General features: G+C 49.9%; 1 protein-coding gene across 1 annotated transcript in view; it reads left to right on the plus strand.

Annotated features, from left to right (window-relative positions):
* Positions 1-333: 333 nt before the first annotated feature.
* clcnk (chloride channel K) overlaps positions 334-16,565 on the plus strand; it is a 34,249-nt gene continuing 18,017 nt past the window's right edge. Inside the window, exons 1-7 of the mRNA XM_055659137.1 lie at positions 334-722; positions 4,653-4,781; positions 7,500-7,628; positions 11,044-11,183; positions 13,973-14,050; positions 14,460-14,538; positions 16,313-16,438. Of these exons, the coding sequence (XP_055515112.1) occupies positions 617-722; positions 4,653-4,781; positions 7,500-7,628; positions 11,044-11,183; positions 13,973-14,050; positions 14,460-14,538; positions 16,313-16,438 (787 nt within the window). The 5' untranslated portion in view covers positions 334-616. The remainder of the gene's footprint in view (positions 723-4,652; positions 4,782-7,499; positions 7,629-11,043; positions 11,184-13,972; positions 14,051-14,459; positions 14,539-16,312; positions 16,439-16,565) is intronic.

Consider the following 16,565-nt stretch of genomic DNA (forward strand, 5'->3'; position numbering starts at 1 on the left):
CACTCCATAGATGCTGCCTGACCCGCTGAGTTTCTCCAGCATTTTTGTCTACTTGCGACGAGGGGCCTGTTTCCGTGCTGTATCTCTAAGCTGATCCACGCAAAACTATCGGAAGCGCGTGTGATTACTGGATGGAGGTTTATTTGCATGGAGTATTACAATCTTTTAATTCAGTTTTCTTCTTTATAAAAAGCCTTTTGGCTGGAATAGGAGCTTCCAAGGGCAGGTTGTAACTGTAAATGTTATGCGTTCTATGTGAGGGGTGTGGTTTTGGGCTGGGGGAGGTGGCGGGGAGGTGGGGGGGGGGGCAGGTGTTTTCACTGCGTAGACTGGGTTTGTGGTATAACTGCCTAGGTGTGCCAGGCAGTGGTGTGTTAGGGAAGAATTGACTGTGTATTTGTGTACGTGTGTGTGCGTCTGTGTGTGTCTGTGTGTGTCTGTGTGCGTCTGTGTGCGTCTGTGTGTGTCTGTGTGTGTCTGTGTGCGTCTGTGTGTGTCTGTGTGTGTCTGTGTGTGTGTGTGTGAATGTGTGTATTGGGGACGAGGCTGTTTCGGGAGCACCAGAGGGTCGGTCAGCGCGAATGACTCCGACATATTTAAGTGCCTCCGACATACAATGGCTGACGTGTGGGACAGGGAGAGGGCTACTAGCCCAGGAGGGGAAGAACGGTCTCCTTTGCAGCAAAAGCCTCAGAGACCCAAAGCAAGGGACTGCGCAACAGGTAAGTGAGATGAGACGTGGAGGAAGGAACTGCAGATGCTGGGGTTTAAATCAAAGGTAGACACAAAATGCTGGAGTAACTCAGCGGGTCAGGCAGCAGCATCTGTGGAGGTTCCAACTCTGAAAGTAAGTTTGCCTTTCACACCAAATAGCTTGCATGCATTTTAAATGTTGAATCTGACTTTGTTAAATAGAAAAAACAGGCCCCTCATGTTTTTATGCGTTTGTGAATAATACACTTGGTTAATTAATACCAAAGCTAATTGTTGCTCTTATTTCTGAAACAACAATCTCAAGTCTACGCCTCATTGAAACTTCCCAAACAGTGAAAGGCCTGGATAGAGTGGATGTGGAGAGGATGATTCCATCAGTGGGAGAGTCTAGGACCAGAGGGCGCAGACTAAGAATTAAAGGACGTTCTTTTTGGAAGGAGATGAGGAGGAATTTCTTTAGTCAGAGGGTGGTGGAATTCATTGTCTCTGATGATGCTGTTTAAGAAGGAACTGCAGATGCTGGAAAAGTCGAAGGTTGACAAAAATGCTGGAGGAACTCAGCGGGTGAGGCAGCATCTATGGAGTGAAGGAATAGGCGACGTTTCGTGTCGAGACCCTTCGGTGGAGAAGATTCCCGGGATGGCGGGACTGTCATATACTGAGAGAATGGAGCAGCTGGGCTTGTACACTCTGGAGTTTAGTAGGATGAGAGGGGATCTCATTGAAACATGTAAGATTGTTAAGGGTTTGGACACGCTGGAGGCAGGAAACATGTTCCCGATGTTGGAGGGAGTCCAGAACCAGGGGCCACACACAGTTTAAGAATAAGGAGTAAGCCATTTAGAACAGAGATGAGGAAACACTTTTTCTCACAGAGAGTGGTGAGTCTGTGGAATTCTCTGCCTCAGAGGGAAGTGGAGGCAGGTTCTCTGGATACTTTCAAGAGAGAGCTAGAAAGGGCTCTTAAAGATAGTGGAGTCAGGGGATACGGGGAAAAGGCAGGAACAGGGTACTGATTGGGGATGATCAGCCATGATCACATTGAATGGCGGTGCTGGCTCGAAGGGCAGAATGGCCTCTACTCCTGCACCTATTGTCTATTGTCTATTGGAGGCGTTGATGGGCTTTCTTCACGCTTGCATCAAGGTGCTGGGGGCCAGGATGGACCTCCAGAGACCAGCAAAGACTTGTTATTGTGAGCTGAAATGTGTCTCACAGTACTGCTTGGAAGAGGCACCAGCCACGGCTGAGTAGCCGTTCCTGTCCCTAACAACTCCGCAGCGATGCAGCGTTAGAGTTGCTGCCTCTCAGCGCCAGGGACCCGGGTTCAATCCTGACCACGGGTGCTGTCTGTGCGGAGTTTGCACGTTCTCCCCCTGACCTGCGTGAGTTTTCTCCGAGATCTTCGGTTTCCTCCCACACTCCAAAGACGTGCAGGTTTGTAGGTTAATTGGCTTCGGTAGGAATGTAGAATTGTCCCCAGTGTGTGTGTGTAGGATAGTATTAGTGTGCTGGGCGGTGCGGACTCGGTGGGCCGAAGGGCCTGTTTCCGTGCTGTATCTCGAAACTAAACCAAACTAAACAAAGGAACTGAGGCAGCAGCTTTCCAAGTCTAATATTAGAATCCACGTTACAGAAGTGTGACTCGTTACATTCCTGAGATGACATGCCCATGATCACTACAGCACAAGACCCCGGCTCTGCCAATGAACAATGTGCGTCTCTGCCTTTTGCCCACAGCTTCCAATTCCAGCTGGGCTTGTACACTCTGGAGTTTAGAAGGATGAGAGGAATTCTCATTGAAACATATAAGATAAGGCTTGTTAAGGGCTTGGACACATGTTCTAGGGGAGTCCAGCCAGGAACACATTTAAGTTAAGCGATGTAGAACGGAGACGGGGGGAGAAACATAGAAACATAGAAATTAGGTGCAGGAGTAGGCCATTCGGCCCTTCGAGCCTGCACCGCCATTCAATATGATCATGGCTGATCATCCAACTCAGTGTCCCGTACCTGCCTTCTCTCCATACCCCCTGATCCCCTTAGCCACAAGGGCCACATCTAACTCCCTCTTAAATAGAGTGGAACTGAGTCAACTACCTTCTGTGGAGAGAATTCCAGAGATTCACCACTCTGTGTGAAAAGAGAGTTGCGATTCTCTGGAGGCGAGGAGGCAGGTTCTCTGGATGCTTTCAAGAGAGAGCTAGATAGGGCTCTTAAAGATAGCGGAGTCAGGGGATATGGGGAGAAGGGCGGGAACGGGGTACTGATTGGGGATGATCAGCCATGATCACATTGAATGGTGGTGCTGGCTCGAAGGGCCGAATGGCCTACTCCTGCACCTATTGTCTATTGTAAGATTTGGCCTTGGTTGTAAATGTCTCTGCCTGTACAACTGTACGAGCTGCAGTGGAACTAAGTGCGTTGAAGGCGCGAGGGAGAAGCTTAATGGCCACAGGTCAGCCCATTTGACCTTGGCGCTGGGGAACGTTCCAGAAACACAAAAACAAGGACGGAATTAGCAACCACTTGGACAAGTGTGGATTGATGAAGGAAAGGCAGCGTGGGTTTTGTTAAAGGCAAATCTGATGAAACATAGAAACATAGAAAATAGGTGCAGGAGTAGGCCATTCGGCCCTTTGAGCCAGCACCGCCATTCATTGTGATCATGGCTGATCGTCCCCAATCAGTAACCCGTGCCTGCCTTCTTCCCATATCCCTTGACTCCACTAGCCCCTAGAGCTCTATCTAACTCTCTCTTAAATCCATCCAGAGACTTGGCCTCCACTGCCCTCTGTGGCAGGGAATTCCACAAATTCACAACTCTCTGGGTGAAAACGTTTTTTCTCACCTCAGTCTTAAATGGCCTCCCCTTTATTCTAAGACTGTGTGTGTGGCCCCTGGTTCTGGACTCGCCCAACATTGGGAACATTTTTCCTGCATCGAGCTTGTCCAGTCCTTTTAGAATTTTATATGTTTCTATAAGAATCCCCCCACATCCTTCTAAACTCCAGTGAATACAAGCCTAAATGATTGATGAGGTAACAAGGGAGTCAACAAAGGTGGACAAAAATGCTGGAGAAACTCAGCGGGTGAGGCAGCATCTATGGAGCGAAGGATAGTCAGATGATCACCAGTGTGCCAGGCAGAATTTCTGCACTGCTCTCTACTTGTGGTAGAATAAAATTCTACCACTAAATTCTCGACCCGAAACGTCACCCATTCCTTCGCTCCATAGATGCTGCCTCACCCGCTGAGTTTCTCCAGCATTTTTGTCTACCTTCCTCTGCCATTCTCTCTTAAACCAGAGGGTCAACAAGGGCAGCCTACCCGATGTGGTATACCTGAACTTCCAATGGATATTTGAGAAAGGGCCACTTAAATGGGCTTGCTATGTAGGACGGACACAATAGACAATAGACAATAGGTGCGGGAGTAGGCCATTCGGCCCTTCGAGCCAGCACCGCCATTTAATGTGATCATGGCTGATCATCCCCAATCAGTACCCCGTTCCTGCCTTCTCCCCATATCCCCTGACTCCGCTATCGTTAAGAGCCCTATCTAGCTCTCTCTTGAAAGCATCCAGAGAACCGGCCTCCGCCGCCCTCTGAGGCCGAGAATTCCACAGACTCACCACTCTCTGTGAGAAAAAGTTTCCTCGTCTCCGTTCTAAATGGCTTACTCCTTAGTCTTAAACTGTGGCCCCTGGGTCTGGACTCCCCCCCAACAACGGGAACATGTTTCCTGCCTCTAGCGTGTCCAAGCCCTTAACAATCTTATATGTTTCAATGAGATCCCCTCTCATCCTTCTAAACTCCAGAGTGTACAAGCCCACAGCCGCTCCATTCTCTCAGCATATCTGTAGTAACTCTGTAATGACAATCCTATCCGCCTCCGTTGCACTGAATCGCCTCCGTGCGTTACCTTGTGTGTTGCAGCATGTTGGTGCTTTGTCAAACGCCAGCTGTCCCGGGTGGGGGACGACTGGTACTTTCTCTTCATTCTCGGCGTGCTGATGGCGCTCATCAGCTTTGCAATGGACTTCACCGTGGTCAAACTTTTCAGAGGTAAGCAGACGGAATTCTTACCCCATTGGTCCTTTTCTTAAAGATCATTTTCGGGATAGAGTCATAGAAAGTCATACAGTGTGGAAACAGGCCCCTTGGCCCAACTTTGACCCACACCGGCCAACGTGCCCCATCTAACACTAGTCCCCACCGTTTGGCCCGCGTTTGGCCCGTATCCCTCTAAACCTGTCCTATCCATGCACCTGTCTAAACGTTGGGATAGTCCCAGCCTTAACTACCTCCCCTGGCAGCTTGTTCCATACACCCACCACCCTTTGTGAAAAAGTTACCCCCATGTTTAAGAAGGAACTGCAGATGCTGGAAAAAACGATGGTAGACAAAAAATGCTGGAGAAACTCAGCGGGTGCAGCAGCATCTATGTGGAGCGAAGGAAATAGGCAACGTTTCGGGACGAAACCCAGAAGGGTTTCGTCCCGAAACGTTGCCTATTTCCTATAGTGGAGATTGTTCAACTATTTGATTGGAGCAAAGGAAACGTTGCCTATTTCCTTCGCTCCACATAGATGCTGCTGCACCCGCTGAGTTTCTCCAGCACAATCTTGTCTACCTTCGATTTTCCAGCATCTGCAGTTCCTTCTTAAACTTCCTGCCTCTGTGCACGAACTTATATCAGCACTCCCTCTTCTAAACTCAAGCAAGTATGGACCCCATGAGTTTTCATAGGACAAATCTATCATCCCAGGATGTATGTTTGTGCCTAACTCAGGCGGCACGGTGGCGCAGCGGTAGAGTTACTGCCTTACAGCGCCAGAGACCCGGGTTCAATCCTGACCACGGAGTTTGTACGTTCTCCTCGAGACCCACCTGGGTTTTCTCCAAGATCTCTCAGTCTCTTCCCCCCATACTCCAAAGGCGTGCAGGTTTGTAGGTGAATTGGCTTGGTATAGATGTCCCTAATATGTGTAGGAGAGTGTTGATGTGCGGGGATCGCTGGTCGGCACGGACTCGGTGGGCTGAAGGGCCTGTATCTCTACACTAAATTGAAACAATATATATTGAGCTGACCTCAATGAGCGCATGTTGAGTAAATAATCAAGACTTGGGTTTCATTTTCTTTCATTATTCTCTGACCTTGTCCTGTCTTTGAACTCTTGAACATTAATAGTTCACCAGCATTTCTTCCAACCACTAAGTGTGGCAGAAACCTGTGCATTCTACCCAGGCAGTGTATGCAGTCGACTTTTATGCGTCCACTTAAGAGTGTGGGATTAATGAGAAGCAGTGAGCTGAGCCAGTAGTTATTTCTCTCAGCTATTGATTTTGAAAGCAGCCCCATCAACATCCACAGCAGACACAGGAAACAGCTTGGTCACCAGACTGATTCCTGGGATGTCAGGACTGTCTTATGAAGGAAGACTGGATAGACTTGGTTTATACTCTCTAGAATTTTGGAGATTGAGAGGGGATCTTATAGAAACTTACAAAATTCTTAAGGGGTTGGACAGGCCAGATGCAGGAAGATTGCTCCCGATGTTGGGGAAGTCCAGGACAAGGGGTCACAGCTTAAGGATAAGGGGGAAATCCTTTAAAACCGAGATGAGAAGAACTTTTTTCACACAGAGAGTGGTGAATCTCTGGAACTCTCTGCCACAGAGGGTAGTCGAGGCCACAGTTCATTGGCTATATTTAAGAAGGAGTTAGATGTGGCCCTTGTGGCTAAGGGGATCAGAGGGTATGGAGAGAAGGCAGGTATGGGATACTGAGTTGGATGATCAGCCAAAAACTCAGCGGGTGCAGCAGCATCTATGGAGCGTAGGAAATAGGCAACGTTTCGTCCCGAAACCCTTTGGGTTTCGACCCGAAACGTTGCCTATTTCCTTTGGGTTTTGGCCCTATTTGAGGCCAGTTGAGGCCAGTTCATTGGCTATATTTAAGAGGGAGTTAGATATGGCCCTTGTGGGGCTCAGAGGGTATGGAGAGAAGGCAGGTACGGGATACTGAGTTGGATGATCAGCCATGATCATATTGAATGGCGGTGCAGGCTCGAAGGGCCGAATGGCCTCTACTCCTGCACCTAATTTCTATGTTTCTATGTTTCTATGGTTAACGGAACAGAACTAAGCAAATATGCAATTTGAACTTGAGATCTTAACCCTGGCCACGCTCTGATCTCACCCCCACCATCGTGAAGACGATATCAGTGTCTGAAACCGTGGCCACCAGGGTCAAGAATAGCTTCGAGTTATGAGGTCGTACAGCATGGAAACAGGCCCTTTGGCCCAATACTGAACCATGCCCACCAACAGGCCCAATCTCAGCTAGTGCGATTTACCAGAGACCCAGGTTCGATCCTGACTACGGGTGCTGTCTGTACGGAGTTTGTACTTTCTCCCTGTGACAGTGTGGGGTTTTTCCGGGCGCTCCGGTTTCCTCCCACAGCCCAATGACGTACAGGTAACGTTTTCACACAGAGGGTGGTGGATGTATGGAACGAGGTCGTTGAGGAAGGAACTATCCCAATGTTTAAGAAACAGTTAGACAGGTACATGGATGGGATAGGTTTGGAGGGATATGGACCAAACGCAGGCAGGTGGGACTAGTGTAGCTGGGACAATGTTCGGATCGAACCACAGGGCTGTGGCGCTGTGAGGCAGCAGCTCTACCCGCTGCGATGGGCAGTATGACTCGGTCCTTGAGCCCCTAGAAGTTCGCGATTGGTTCCTGAGTTGACGGGTCGAGGGCCTTGTTTCTCCGCAGCTCATCGATGGCTCTACGAGAAGTTGGACGGCAGTGGCCCGCTACAGTACATGGCCTGGATCATGTACGCAGTCGCCTTGACAACCTTCTCCACCGGCTTCTCCCAGTGTGTGTCTCCACAGTCAGGAGGTAAGTCCGAAGGTCATGAGGAATGAGGCCATTCAGCCCATTAACCCCATTCTCCTGCCTTCTCCCCATAACCCCTGACACCCGCAGCGTCCCCTTAGGAAGGAGATGAGGAGGAATTTCTTTAGCCAGAGGGTGGTGAATCTGCTGAATTCATTGCCACAAACGGCTGTGGAGGCCAAGTCAGTGGATATTGTTAAGGCAGTGATATGTAGATTCTTGATTAGTGTGGGTGTCAGAGAGAATGGGGTTGAGAGGGAAAGATAGATCAGCCATGATTGAATGGGGGAGAAGACTTGATGGGCCGAATGGCCTAACTCTACTCCTATCACTTACGACCTCATGAACATATACCATTGGACAATCGCTGCTGTCTACCCCAGGGTGGGTTGCCTGAACATTGAGAGCATGTCCACTTGATCAGCTACAGCGTGGAAGGTCAGGCTGTTCTTATATCTTTTGGAAAGATGTCTAAACTATTACTCAGGGGCATATTTAGTTTGATGAGTCTCCAGAAGGCATTCGATGAGGTGCCTCACGAGAGATTAAATAGTGACCATTGAACATCATGGAATTATCGGCTCAGAAACTGGCGGTTCACCAGGAGATACTGACGACTGGTGCTGGTCTGAAATCTTATAGAAGCACAACAAGGAATCGCATGGGCTAGATGCAGGAAAAATGTTCCCCAATTTGGGGGAGTCCAGAACTAGGGGGTCACCGTTTAAAAGATTAGGGGGTAGGCCATTCAGGACTGAGATGAGGAAAAACTTCTTCACCTAGAGAGTTGTGAATTTGTCGATTTCTCTGCCACAGAGGGCATAAGAAGAATAAGGAGTAAGCCATTTAGAACGGAGATGAGGAAACACTTTTTCTCACAGTGGTGAGTGGTGAGTCTGTGGAATTCCCTGCCACAGAAGGCAGCGGAGGCCAATTCACTGGATGTCTTCAAGAGAGAGTCAGATTTAGCTCTTTGGGCTAACGGAATCATGGGTTCATGGAGTGAAAGCAGGAATGGGGTACTGATTTTGGATGATCAGCCATGATCATATTGAATGGCGGTGCTGCATCGAAGGGCCGAATGGCCTCTACTACTGCACCTATTGTCTATGTTTCTAAATACCTGTACTAGGGGGACAACTAATGAACCAACACAAAATGCTGGAGCAACTCAATGGGACAGGCAGCATCTCTGGGGAGATGGAATGGGTGACGTTTCGGGACGAGACCCTTCTTCTGACTGAGAGTCAGGGGAGAGGGAGACAATAGATATAGGTGCAGGAGTAGAGGCCATTCGACCCTTCGAGCTAGCAACGCCATTCAATGTGATCATGTCTGATCATCCCCAATCAGTACCCCATTCCTGCCTTCTCCCCATATCACCTGACTCCGCTATCTTTAAGAGCCCGATCTAGCTCTCTCTTGAGATATGGAGGGGTGCGGTGTGAAAACGTCAGATCAAAGCAGACAATGGTCAAGGAAATGTAGAGCAGTTCATTGTTGGCTGAGGGGAAGATGACAATGAGGGGCACACACAGTAAAATTGATCAGGAGGACAGTGACACTAGTCGGAGAACAAGGGTGAGGGAGGGACAGAGAGAGAGAGGGGGGGAAGCAAGGGTTACTTGAAGATAGAGAAAACAATATTCATACCAAAGAGAGACACAAAATGTTAGAGTAACTCAGTGGGACAGGCGGCATCTCTGGTGAGAAGGAATTGGCGACGTTTCAGGTCGAGACCCTTCTTCAGACTGAAACGTGTGTTTTCTCAATATTCAATAGACAATAGGGAGCAGGAGTAGAGGCCATTCGGCCCTTCGAGCCAGCACCGCCATTCAATGTGATCATGGCTGATCGCTAGGTTGATAATTGATGGCCAGTCTGTCGTTCCGTTTAAACCTGAGTTATCTGTTGGGCAGAGATACCTGGGATGTGGTTCGGAGACAGACCAGTCACCGTCTGACTGATTGCTTGAGGGATGGAATAATCGCCTCAGATATCCCCGTTCCTTTGAACCTAACTCCCTCTTGTGTCCAACTGATGTAACACAGACGGACACAAGATGCTGGAGTAACTCAGCAGGACGGGCAGCATCTCTAGAGAGAAGGATCGAGTGACGTTTCGGGTCGAGACCCTTCTTCAGACACCCGAAACGTCACTCGTTCCTTCTCACCAGACATGCTGCCCTTCCCGCTGAGTTACTCCAGCGTTTTGTGTCTCTCTTCGGTGTAAGCCAGCATATGGAGCTCAGTGTAGACTTCAGGAAGGAGCTCATTGTAGACTTACAAGGAGCTCATAGTCGACTTCAGGCAGTCCCGAGGCGGCACGCACACCCCCATCCACATTAACGGGACGGAGGAACGTAGGCCATTCCTGGGAGTCCTTTCCGAGACCTCTCTTGGACCCACAATACCTCATCTGATCAAGAAGGCTAAGGTCTCTTCTTCCTGAGGAGACAGATGGACCTTCGAGAGCATCCTTACCAACTGCATCACAGTATGGTATGGCAATTGCTCTGTCTCCGACCGGAAGGCATTGCAGAGAGTGGTGAAAATTGCCCAACGCATCACCGGTTCCACGCTCCCCTCCATTGAGTCTGTCCAAAGCAAGCGCTGTCTGCGGAGGGCGCTCAGCATCGCCAAGGACTGCTCTCACCCCAACCATGGACTGTTTACCCTCCTACCATCCGGGAGGCGCTACAGGTCTCTCCGTTGCCGAACCAGCAGGTCGAGGAACAGCTTCTTTCCGGCGGCTGTCACTCTACTAAACAACGTACCTCGGTGACTGCCAATCACCACCCCTGAATCTGAATCTGAATCTGCAGTTCCTTCGTGCAAATGAGAGGACAATAGACAATAGGTGCAGGAGTAGAGGCCATTCGGCCATTTGAGCCAGCACCGCATGATGTAAGGTAGACAAAATTGCTGGAGAAACTCAGCGGGACGGGCAGCATCTATGGAGCGAAGGAAAGAGGCAACGTTTCGGGTCGAGACCCTTCTTCAGACCCTTTAGTCAGAGGGTGGTGAATCTGTGGAATTCTTTGCCACAGACAGGTTTTGGTCCGAAACGTTGCCTATTTCCTTCGCTCCATGCAAAGAGTTGAACAATCTCCACTATAGGAAATAGGTAACGTTTCGGGCCGAAACCCTTCCGGGTTTCGTCCCGAAACGTTGCCTATTTCCTTCGCTCCACATAGATGCTGCCGCACCCGCTGAGTTCCTCCAGCACTTTTGTCTACCTTTGATTTTCCAGCATCTGCAGTTCCTTCTTGAACACTGCATGATATAACGCAGTACTAGACAGTGCAGGGAGTAGTGGGTGTAGGACCAGACTCCCCAAGATGGGCCGAAGAGCCACAGTTACCACCCTGTATCACTTGATGACTCTCAGTACAGACGGACGTCAATTTCTCATTTAGGTTCGGGCATTCCTGAGCTGAAGACGATCCTGACCGGAGTGCTTCTGGAGGAGTACCTCACCATGAAGACCTTGGCAGCAAAGGTGGTGGGCTTGACCTGCTCCCTGGCAGCCGGCAGCACCATCTTCTTGGGGAAAGTGGTGAGTATTGTTAATAATAAATAATAATAATGTTATTTATAGAGCACTTTAAAAACAAACATAGCTGCAACAAAGTGCTGTACATCACTAATCATTGACAAAAAAGTTAATACACACCAAAAATAACAATCAAAAGAAATAGTAGGAAAAGACACGTAAAATAAAGAAACATCAAAAACACCACAAACAGAAGCAAAGCCTCAGGCATGGTCAAAAGCCAGGGAGTACAAATGCGTTTTAACACTGGATTTGAAGATGGACAGTGAGGGGGCCTGTCTGATGTGCAACGGCAGGGTGTTCCAGAGTGCCGGAGCAGCAACAGAGAAGGCTCTATCCCCTCTGAGCCTCCGACTAGACCTTGGTACCTCCAGGAGCAGCTGACCAGCTGACCTGAGGGACCGGGCAGGAGCGTATGGGTGGAGCAGCTCAGAGAGGTAAGTTGTTGACCCTCACTACCCGCTCCCTGCGGGAGGGAGGAAGGGCAGTGGGAACGATGAAGACCAGAGGAAGAGAGGTGAAGCCAGGAGCAAAGTGGCAAAGTGAAGAGAGGATCATTGAGAGAGGGGAGGAATAAGGTCATCAGTGATAGGAGCAGAATTGGGCCATTCGGGGACGAGTTCGAGAAGTCCTCAATCCTCCACGGCAGCTTCCTGAGACCACGGAATGAGCAGAAGGGATTCACAGGCAAGTGACGGTTTAATTTAGAGATACAGCGCCGGGGGGGGAAAAAGGCCCTTTGGCCCGCCGAGTCCGTGCCGACCAGCGATCCCCGCACACTAACGCCAACACACACACACACACACGCACGCACACACACACACACACACACACACACACACACACACACACACACACACACACACACACACACACACACACACACACACAGACCAGAGTAAACACACAGTTCAAATTACACCACAAATGGCAAAGAACTGCCACACAAACAAGTGCGCATGTGGTTGGACCCCCCCCCCCCACACACACACACACACACATAATAATGATCTCACACACACACACACTTCACACTCACACACACACATCTTCTATCCTTTACTATCTAGGGAACATTTTTAAAGGTACACAAAAAAAAGAAGTTGTACACAAAAAATGCTGGAGAAATTCAGGCACTTTGTGCAGCAGCATCTATGCGGATAAAAGGAAATGGGCAAAAAAAAAGGCCGAAAAAAAAAAAAAAAAAATTAATAAAATAAAAAATTCGGCCACAAAAATTGCCTATTTCCTATATCTGGAGATTGTTCAATAGGCTCTTTGCATGAGCGAAGGAAATATAGATGCGTTGCACCCGCTGAGTTTCTCCAGCACTTTTGTCGACCTTCGATTTTCCAGCATCTGCAGTTCCTTCTTCAACCGTAAGGTCATAAGTGATAGGAGCAGAATTAGGCCATTCGGCCCATCGAGTCGACTCCACCATTCAATCATGGCTGATCTATCTCTCCCTCCTAACCCCATTCTCCAGCCTTCTCCCCATAACCCCTGACACCCGCACTAATCAAGAATCCATCTATCTCTTGACTTAAAAAGTATCCATTGACTTGGCCTCCACAGCCGTCTGTGGCAAAGAATTCCACAGATTCACCAGCCTTTGGCTAAAGTAATTCCTCTTCAACTCCTTCCTAAAGGTATGTCCTTTAATTCTGAGGCTATGGCCTCTAGTCCTAGACTCCCCCTCTAGTGGGAACAGCCTCTCCACGTCCACACTATCCAAGCCCTTCACTATTCAGTAAGTTATCAAAGCCTTTCACTCTTCGGAATAACTGAGAAGAGAGGGGTCGCTAGAGCAATGAAGATCCAAGAGGAGGAGAAATCAGCTGGAAAAAGAGAAACTTCGCTTGTCGTTTGTGTCGGGCAGTATCTGTGAAGGGAATGAACAGGTGACCCTTGTCTGAAGAAGGGTCCCGACCCAGGGCAGTCACGGTGGCGCAGCGGTAGAGTTGCTGCCTTACAGCGAAAGCAGCGCCGGAGACCCGGGTTCGATCCCGACTACGGGCGCTGTCTGTACGGAGTTTGCACGTTCTCCCCGTGACCTGCGCGGGTTTTCTCCGAGCTCTTCGGTTTCCTCCCACACTCCAAAGACGTGTAGGTTTGTCGATTAATTGGCTTGGTAAATGTAAAAACTGTCCCTAGTGGGTGTAGGATAGTGTTAGTGTGCGGGGATCGCTGGTCGGCGCGGACCCGGTGGGCCAAAAGGGCAAGTTTCCGCGCTGTATCTCTAAACTAAAACGTCACCAGTCCATTCCCTTCATACCGTGAGCAAATGTGGGCCCTATATCCGAGGAAGGATGTGCTGGCTCTGGAGAGGAGGTTTAAACGAACAATCCCAGGAATGAGTGGGTTAACATATGATGAGCGTTTGACGGCACTGGGCCTGTACTCGCTGGAGTTTAGAAGGATGAGGGGACACCTCATTGAAACGTACAGAATAGTGAATGGCCTGGATGTGGAGAGGATGTTCCCACTGGATCTGCATCTCTGAACTAGAGTAACTCTGCAGCTCCTCGTGCATCTGCTTGTGATATGAAAGGTTAAAGGCTGGACCACGGTGACTTGCAACTTGAGAACTGAGACAATCGATGATTCCTGAATCACACACTGGATATTTCATTTTAAAAAACCTGAAAAATTACAATAGGAAATTAGGACGAATGCTGGAAAGACTGGGCGGGTCCACTGGTCAGCGTAGCGGGCGTGGAGGGGGAACCAGCGTTTTTGTTCCCTCAACCTGATGAGTGGTTTAGACCGAATGTGACGTTTCTCATCTACAGGGGCCATTTGTCCACATCTCCAGCATGATTGCCACCTACCTGGGAGGGATTCGAACTACAGTCACCAGGGATTATGAGGTAGGGATTACGTGTTGATGTTACACTTGTGGATCATTAAATCAAAGTCAATAACCCTCACTGGTTCTCTGATTTAGTGAGCGGGCAAAGTGGGGAAGTCCCACTAGGGCGTCATTCACGCAACATCGTTTATGCGTTGTGACGTGCACGGTGATGCAGGCAGTGACGCGCGGCGCCCCAGGATTTTGGGATTCACAAAATCTTCCCGCGTGACACGCAAATTACTCCCAAGTGGGACAGGCCCTCAACTTTGTGCACCAGGTGAACACAAAACCAGGGTGCGACTGGTCCTTGACGATGCTGCTGGCCTTGCCGGGGCAGCGTGAGGTATAGATGGAGTCAATGGAAGGGAGGTTGGTTTTGTGCGATGGTCTGGGCTGCGTCCACGATATATTTTCCTTCCCTGCAGAACAAGAGCAAACGCTACGAGATGCTGGTGGCGGCGGCGGCGGTGGGCGTCGCCAGTTGTTTCGGCGCCCCCATCAGCGGTGAGTAGCCGGGGCCGGTAGCCAGACGCGATTCCCACTCACAGTGGACGTAACGTGGACAGTATTACAGCAGCGATAACGGCTACAGCACGAAGGAGGTCTACTTATAGAATCTGAACAAGATGCAGGAAGATTGTTCCCGATGTTGGGGAACAGGACAAGGGGTCACAGCTTAAGGATAAGGGGGAAATCCTTTAAAACCAAGATGAGAAGAACTTTTTTCACACAGAGAGTGGTGAATCTCTGGAATTCTCTGCCACAGAGGGTAGTTGAGGCCAGTTCATTGGCTATATTTAAGAGGGAGTTAGATGTGGCCCTTGTGGCTAAAGGGGATCAGGGGGTATGGAGAGAAGGCAGGTACGGGATACTGAGTTGGATGATCAGCCATGATCATATTGAATGGCGGTGCAGGCTCGAAGGGCCGAATGGCCTACTCCTGCACCTAATTTCTATGTTTTTATGTTTCTATGTCTCGACCCAAAACGTCACCCATTCCTTCTCTCCGGAGACGCTGCCTGCCCCGCTGAGTTACTCCAGCATTAGTGTCTTTCTTCGGTTTAAACCAGCATCTGCAGTTCCTTCCGACACATGACTTTTAGTTTACTTTTACGTGGAGATACAGCGTGGAAACAGGCCATACGGCCCACCGTGTTTGCGCTGCCCAGCGATCTCCCCGAACAGTAGCACCATCCTACACACACTAGGGACAATTTTACTGAAGCCAATTAACCTACAAAACCGCACGTCTTTGGAGTGTGGGAGGAAACCGAAGATCTCGGGGAAAACCCACGCAGGTCACGGGGAGAACGTACAAACTCCGTATAGACAGCGCCCGTAGTCGGGATCGAACCCGGGTCTCTGGTGCTGTGAGGTCATTGGGGGGCAACTCTACCGCCAGTTAATTCCGCAATGCACAGCGCGATCCCACTACGTTCCCGCAAGGCAGCGCTTCCCCACCCATCGCCCCATTCCCATCTGGGAGTTAATCCCGCAATAGTCGGGATCGAACCTGGGGCTGTGAGGCAGCAACTCTACCGCTGCGCCACTGTGCTGCCCTGAATCCCAATGCTATAGAGTATCAATGGGTGATATCGGACCGAACAGTCCGTTAGTACCTGCAGTGTGGGGTCCACCTGTGTTTCTGTGTGTGACGTCTACCTGTGTTCCTGTGTGGGGTCTACCTGTAAGATTGTTAAGGGTTTGGACACGCTAGAGGCGGGAAACATGTTCCCGATGTTGGGGGAGTCCAGAACCAGGGGCCACACAGTTTAAGAATAAGGGGTAAGCCATTTAGAACGGAGATGCAAAGAGTTGAACAATCTCCAATATAGGAAATAGGCAACGTTTCGGGCCGAAACCCGGAAGGGTTTCGGCCCGAAACGTTGCCTATTTCCTTCGCTCCACATAGATGCTGCTGCACCTGCTGAGTTTCTCCAGCATTTTGGTCTACTTATGACCTTATGATTACGAGGAAACACTTTTTCTCACAGAGAGTGGTGAGTCTGTGGAATTCTCTGCCTCAGAGGACAGTGGAGGCAGGTTCTCTGGATGCTTTCAAGAGAGAGCTAGATAGGGTTCTTAACGATAGCGGAGGTCGGGGAGTGGTGGGGAGAAGGCAGGAACGGGGTACTGATTGGGGATGATCAGCCATGGTCACATTGAATGGCGGTGCTGGCTCGTAGGGCCGAATGGCCTCTACTCCTGCACCCATTGTCTATTGTCTATTGTCTATTGTCTATTGTTTCAGTGTGCCGTCTACCTGTGTTTCCCCCAGGTGTGCTGTTCAGCGTGGAGGTGACATCGTCCCACTTTGCGGTGCGTAACTACTGGAGGGGATTCTTCGCCGCTACCTGCGGAGCCTTCATGTTCCGCCTCCTCTCCGTGTTCAACAACGAGCAAGGTATAAACGCCAGCCTCCGCAGCCCGCAGCCACCCCCACTGCAGCAGGCGTAGTCAACAACGCCCGGCGCGGCCTTAATTTGCCGCGGACTAGCGCCCGCCGGGGGCTTTGACCTCGACTTCGGGAG

Source organism: Leucoraja erinacea, chromosome 30, assembly GCF_028641065.1.
Source record: "Leucoraja erinacea ecotype New England chromosome 30, Leri_hhj_1, whole genome shotgun sequence".
NCBI classification, from domain to species: domain Eukaryota; kingdom Metazoa; phylum Chordata; class Chondrichthyes; order Rajiformes; family Rajidae; genus Leucoraja; species Leucoraja erinaceus.